Consider the following 6,802-nt stretch of genomic DNA (forward strand, 5'->3'; position numbering starts at 1 on the left):
TTTTAATGTAGAGGGTGAGTGGGGAAGAGGGGTGTAGGTAATACACATTGAACAAGATTTTCAAACTTACTCTAAAATTAGATTCCTACATTCATATTTAGGCACTTAAATATGTGGTCTGATTTTCCAACGTGTTTTGAGCACCCAGCAGCTCCCAGGGAGGTTAATGGGAGCTGCTGGTTGCTCAGCACTTCAGAAAAATCAGACCATTTATTTAGGTGCCTCGATATGGATTTAGGAGCCTCACTTTAGAGAGCCATCTTTCAGATTTTACGCCTTTATCATCACAGCATCCCGTTTGCCACAGGATTTTGCAAATGGGGAATCTCAGGCAAGAAAGGTTAAGAGACTTAACTAAGGTCAAAAGAAGAAGCTGGAATAAAAATCAATTGTCCAGTGCTCCTTAGTCCCATGCTTAGCCCACTTGACCGCGAAGCTACTCGTGCTATTCAGCTCCCCTGCTTGTGACCAGAGTTCCCATTGACTGCTTAGCTGAAGAACTGGCTGAGCTGCAAGCAGCTGGCTGGGAGACAGCTTGTGGCAGCCCTGGGGCTATAAAGGGGAACATGCCCCGTTCTGTGATCTGCCACTACATCCACAAACCTGGAACTGCCCAAGGTCTGCGGAGGTTTTTGGCTCCTGTGCACCAACATGGGAGGGGAGGCAGGCAGTGGCGTAGCTAGGTGGAGCGAACAGGGGGAGCGGACATAAAGAAAGGTGTCACCCGCTTGTACTCACCGGGCGGCGCTCCGGGTCCCCAGCAGTACTGAAGGCCCTCGCCGCCGAAATGCCGCCAAGGACCTGGAGCGCGTGAAGGGCCCCGCCACCAAAGTGCCGGACCGGCCAGCGAAGACCCAGAGCGCCGCCGGGTGAGTAACAATTTTAAAAGGTGCCAAAAAATTAAAAAGGCACCACTTGTGCTCAATGGGAGAGCAGCTGCTCCCCCCGCAGCTACGCTACTGGAGGCAGGATCTGACCCTAAAAGAATAGTGGATCCATTAGTATGGTTGGCTAGACGTGTTGGCTTCTTCATGATGGGTTCCTGAGTTAAACAGTTTTGCCCCACAGTAAGGGCTCCTCAGGACTTTGTTATCCATTTTGCTATCAGCAGAGTGTTGAGGCTTTGTCATTCTGCTGGGATTATAGTACCAGCATTAGACAGGTCTATTTCAGGACACGTAGGAGACAAAGTTAGGCTTGGTCTCTCATTATTTTAGTGCAGTATTAAGCAATTTGGTCCCAAAGTTTCTTAGCTTTCCCCAGTGATGCTCTACGAACGTTCCATAAAAGGTTTCAGGGCCGTGCTCTTAAAGGGGCAGTCTCAGCCTTACAAAATGCTTCTTACCTGGGGAAAATAGATGTTTTTGACCACCGTCTGAAATAGCGTTGGTTTCATTCAGCACAGTCAACATCCCAGTCAGAGTGAGTGAGACAGAGAAACAGCTGCTAAAAAGAATACAGCAATAAAAACTTAGAACATCCAATGTTGCCCCTGGACATTTTATCTTTTCGGGGGGCTCACTCCATGGAAGCTGCCATAGGGCTGCTAATATAGGCGTGACGTAACGAAGTTCAGGACGGGAACAAAATCATTCTGTATTGAAATCAGTGAGGAAAACATGGATGACTTGGATGTTCGATGGAGTAGCAGACCTGCCCAGAAGTGTGTGGCTGAAATACTATTAGGGGTTATAACGTCTCCAGACCGCAGCAACTAGAGGGCAGTAGAAGATCTCTCCTGTCTGTCTGTCTGTCTCACACCCCTCCACACACACTCTTGAACAGGTGAGTGCTCTAGATAACATAGCCAGTAAAACACTGGGATTCCTTGAGGTGAGAGGCACTATAAAAGGCATAGTTATTAAGCCTGTTCTGGGTGAAATGGGTGGATTTCATCCACTGAGGGTTATGCGGGGATCCATCCCCTGACCCAGGGCTGGAACTCACCCGAACAGCATTCCGGCACTTTTTCTGTGTGGAGGACACCAGGTTGTTCTCAAAATGGTGTCCTCCACATTGTGTGACCTCTCACGCACCGTTCCCATGCTGGCGGGGGAGTTACGGTAGCCCCGGAAATAAAAGTGATCGGGGACAGTTAGGCAGATGCCAAAGGCGTCCTTGACACAAGAAAGTTTGGGAGCCACTGTTCAATATCATCACAGATTCCCTGACCCGTTTGTCCTATGTTTCTGGTGGGGATAGTGCCTTGCAGTACCAGCAACGTCACAAACTCTCAGGGGATGTCTTGTGATGGCTCGGAAACTTCACCAGTGAACTGGCTCTTTGACTCTCTCTAGCTCCAGGAACTTTCTTGACTGTAACGTTAACCTGGAAACTAACCAGCTCTCTTTGTTTTTCAGTTTAACCCAGTGGAACGCTCTTAAGGAGCTTCTTTCTATTTCCATTTCCTCTGCCCTTCCCTGCACACCCCGCCTCTGACACACACACTCGGACAGCTCACCCGAACTCCTGTCCATCACCCATCCTGTGTTGTGCTCCAAATTGGGGATGAGTTTTGTGTCACCATCATTTAGCCGTCAGAACCACACACACACACCCCCTCCCCCCGCCGGCTCAGGATGAGGATAACTTGGGAACAGACTCGAGCTACGGGAACAAATCCTTCAAGCTGCAGCAGTGGATTAAGTCTTGAAGGACACAGAGACAGATAACATCTCTGCTGGACTGTAGCAAGACCAGTACAGTGTGAGAATCTAGCCAGTCACAATGTGAGCTTTGCGGCACCTGGACAAGGCCATCTGTAAAACTGATTAGTGCTCCAGTATGCTGGGTACTGTGTGCAGGCAGTGGGGTCTCTCACTTAGGCCATCCCTGGGGTCTGCACACCAAAGGACCGGAGGAATGTAATATTTAGTGCACCGCTTTCTAGTGGCTCCTCGGATTGCCATTTTAATGCATTCAAACAGCGGAGAGGAGCCGAAGGTGATAACTTTCCTGGGTCACCCCTGGAAGCGCTTAAATTATTTACTCCACCACGTCCCATTGCCGGAGCTCACACAAACAACACCGACTTCACCTTCAGACACACTGCAGCGTTCCTGCCTTCCCTTGCTCTGCAGCTGGGAGACATACAGGGGTCATGGTGCTCATTTGAAATGAGTTCTTGTTGCAATATACTGCATGCAAAGAGAAATAGATCTTTATCCTGAGCTTCTAAGACCCTTGTTTGTTTAGGATCCGTACAAAGGAAAAAGGGTAGTTGGTTCCTAACTGGCAAAGAGAGATTTTCCATCTATCTATCCATCCATCCGTCCATCCTACACTCCCTGTGCCTGTGACACCCGCAGAGAAAAGCAGACCCAGCAGGCTGGTCTCAACACCTACCTGGGAGAACCAGCCTTGCAGTTCCACAAGTAAAGCAGTGTACAAGGAACTTTCTCCCAGCAGGGTCTGCCCAGAATTGCAGCACCTGCCACCGCTAAAGGGACTGGGGGTTGATGGAGCCAGAGCCCCGACGCCTCAACACTGGCCGGAAGGGTAGGATAGCCATGGAGGGAAGAAAATGCTGCTTCCTAAAGGGAATAACCCAACAGCACCCTAAGGCATAATGCTTCCAAAGCGCCCCCGGCCTGGGGCGCTCCAGCCCACCCCCACACTGGCCTCTCCCTTCATGGCACAGTCTGGACCTCAGACTCCTGGCAACTTCATGAGATCCTTCTTGGTAAGCATTATTCTACCCATTGTACAGATGAGGCACCAAGAAGCTGTGTGTTTTGTGCAAGGCCACACAGTTATAGTGCCATGCAAAGAAACCCAGTGTCCTGACTCCTAGTCTCCTGCTCCAACCACTAGACAACACTCCCTCTTTCTAGAGAGATCACTGACGTTCCCTCGTTTTACAAATAATTAAAATGAGCTTGTCATTAAATAGGTTTGTTCTTAGGAGAAGAGGGGGCGGAAAAAGTAAAACCTCTCAACCAGTCTCCTACCACAAATCCAATAGAAGTACAGCAAGTGTAATCGCTTCTTTCTCATTGGCTGGACCACAGGAATAAAATCCAATCCGTAGGCCAATCAAAGCACAACCTTTCCATAATGGTCCGGTGCTTAACTGTCAGACTGTTCACCATCAACCCCCTTGGAAAGTGACACCTTCATCACTGAAGTGACTCCTTGCTTAAATTCACAGCTTTAAAATTCATTCTTTAATTCGGTGCATTTAACACTAATTGAAATTAACGAGATCTGCAGCTTCTGTACGACCCTCATCTCGGCTTTAACTTATTCCAAGAGCCACCCAGACCCATCTGAAAGACATTTTCATTTTTTGAATTTCTTTTTCAAATGTTGGGCAATTACAATGACATTGACTGACTCTGAGTTTAGGGCCCTGCCTGTAGATCCACTCTGCTTCCTATTAGGGTTGCCAATTTTGGCTGGATGTATTCCTGGATATTTCATCACAGAAATTACTGACGAGTCCAGGCCAATCCTGGAGGGTTGACAACCCTACTTCCTATTAGCATCCATTAGTTGGGGCAAGGGCATAAGCTCTTATCATGTTAATTGAACCCCTCCAATCCCGAAGGTTTCTGCCCTTTGACCAGGTTGGACTGAGAAAGTCTAAATGAACTGCAATGTGCTGGCTGGCTTGTACTTGTCCCACTGCCCTCTAGAGACCAGATGTCTAAAGATAACATTCCTGCTGTTGCTAACTTCTAAAGAAGATTTTCCCTGTAGGTTCCCATGGCACAGAGGTGTGATTTAGTTGTGGATGAATGGTGTGAGATGTGGAGGGGCGCAAGGGATGTCCTCCTCATCTGTCTATCTGTTCAGCACTGGTGGGACCACATCTGGAGTATTGAGTCCAGTCTTGGTCCCCCCACTACAGAAGGGATGTGGACAAATTGGAGAGAGTCCAGCAGAGGGCAATGAAAATGATTAGGGGGCTGGGGCACAGGAATTACGAGGAGATGCTGAGGGAACTGGGGTTATTTAGTCTGCAGAAGAGAAGAGTGAGGGGGGATTTGATAGCAGCCTTCAACTACCTGAAGGGGGGTTCCAAAGAGGATGGAGCTCAGCTGTTCTCAGTGGTGGCAGATGACAGAACAAGGAGCAATGGTCTCAAGTTGCTGTGGGGGAGGTCTAGGTTGGATATTAGGAAACACTATTTCACTAGGAGGGTGGTGAAGCACTGGAATGGGTTCCCTGGGGAGGTGGTGGAATCTCCTTCCTTAGGGGTTTTTAAGGCCTGGCTTGACAACTCCCTGGCTGGGATGATTTAGTTGGGGTTGGTCCTGCTTTGAGCAGGGGGTTGGACTAGATGACCTCTTGAGGTCTTTTCCAACCCTAATATTCTATGATCTGTCTGTATTACCTTTTGTCTCTCGTCTTATACTTAGATTGTAAGTCTTTGGGGGCAGGAACCGTCTTTTCTGTGTTTGTACAGCACCTAGCACGGTGAGGCCCAGGTCTGTGACTGGGACTCATAGGCGCTACCGTAATACCAATAATACATAAATTACAGTATACTGTAAATGGATGTATTGATTCAAAAGCACCTGGGATCATGCTCATGGCTGGTTTCCTTGCTTGCTTTACAGGCAATATTATGAGATGCTGTACAACACGGCGGATGAGCTCTTAAACGTAGTGGTGGATCAAGGAGTGAAGTACACGGAGCTGGAGTACATCTACGCCTTGAGCTTGCTGCACCGTAGCCAGACTGGCGTCGGGGACCAGACAACCCAGAACATGAGACTGCAGCGTCTGAAAGAGATCATCTGCGAGCAGGCTGCCATCAAACAGGCCACCAAGGACAAGAAAATCACTACAGTGTAATCCATGCCATCATGTCCCAGAATCAGAGCAGCATGGGCCACTTCCCCTGCTGTGCAATCTACAGTAACTATTGATAAAACATGTAGGTTATGGGTGGTATTGTACTGTACTAATAGCAAGGGGACATACAGTCTGAGGTTTGGGTTTTTTTACACTTAATCATGCCAAGCTCCCCTAATGTATTATCCTGAGAGCATTTGCACTGATCTCCCTTTACCAAGAGGAAACTTACAAAGTTTAACCTAGATGAAATTTGGATAGGGGTGGGGTGGAGGGGGATAGAGGTGCAAATAAATATCGGGCTGTCTCTGTTGAGCTGTTACTGCTTTGCCTTGAGTTCTAAAGGGGGCAGCCAGCTGTGGGGGACGGGGGGACAGTGAGGGGAAGGATTCTCTCTTTGTTTGTCTGATACCGTAAATGGAAGTTCAGCTATCACTAATGGAAACAGCACCATGACCGTCAAGGGCAGATCTCGATCTAATTTGTGAAATCTTGATGGTCTTGAAGTTGTCCCAAGGTTTTGTTGATTTGAGTTCTGTTGACACTATTGCTCTTCTGTACAATGCTGTGTAGGTGCATTGATTTTTCTTTTTTCTTCGCTGTTTCCACTGCAAAGAGAACTGGTTGCTAGTTTCCCGACTGATGGAACTTGGCTTTTATTTTGGATGGTGTTGAGCCAATTCATATATCATTAGAGGCAACACATTGGGTCATCAATTTCAATTTCCACAGTTCCTCTGCCTCAGAGCCATGAATCATCAGTTTCCAGAGATCATCCTGTTCCAGATAATGGTGGAAGTAGGCGGAAATTGCCAACTCAACTTTTTAACAGGCAGGGAAACTTCTTCAGACATTTAACTCTCCTTTTCGTAAATATCACTTGTGTCAGTCACCTGCTTGAAAGATACACCCCGATTCACATCACAGGTACTGTAGCAGACATGTACTCAACAGTAATGGGCAGGGAAGGAAGGAGGAGGTAGGTTACGAGGGCCCACCT

At 48.0% G+C, this 6,802-nt stretch overlaps 1 protein-coding gene across 2 annotated transcripts in view; it reads left to right on the plus strand.

Annotated features, from left to right (window-relative positions):
• Positions 1-6,112, plus strand: part of EXOC4 (exocyst complex component 4) — a 595,663-nt gene extending 589,551 nt beyond the window's left edge. For both annotated transcript variants that reach the window (XM_077837141.1, XM_077837147.1), the window contains exon 18: positions 5,565-6,112. In XM_077837141.1, coding sequence (XP_077693267.1) covers positions 5,565-5,802 — 238 coding nt within the window. In that variant the 3' untranslated portion in view covers positions 5,803-6,112. The remainder of the gene's footprint in view (positions 1-5,564) is intronic.
• Positions 6,113-6,802: the final 690 nt, after the last annotated feature.

Source organism: Eretmochelys imbricata, chromosome 1 (assembly GCF_965152235.1).
Source record: "Eretmochelys imbricata isolate rEreImb1 chromosome 1, rEreImb1.hap1, whole genome shotgun sequence".
Classification (NCBI taxonomy): Eukaryota; Metazoa; Chordata; order Testudines; family Cheloniidae; genus Eretmochelys; species Eretmochelys imbricata.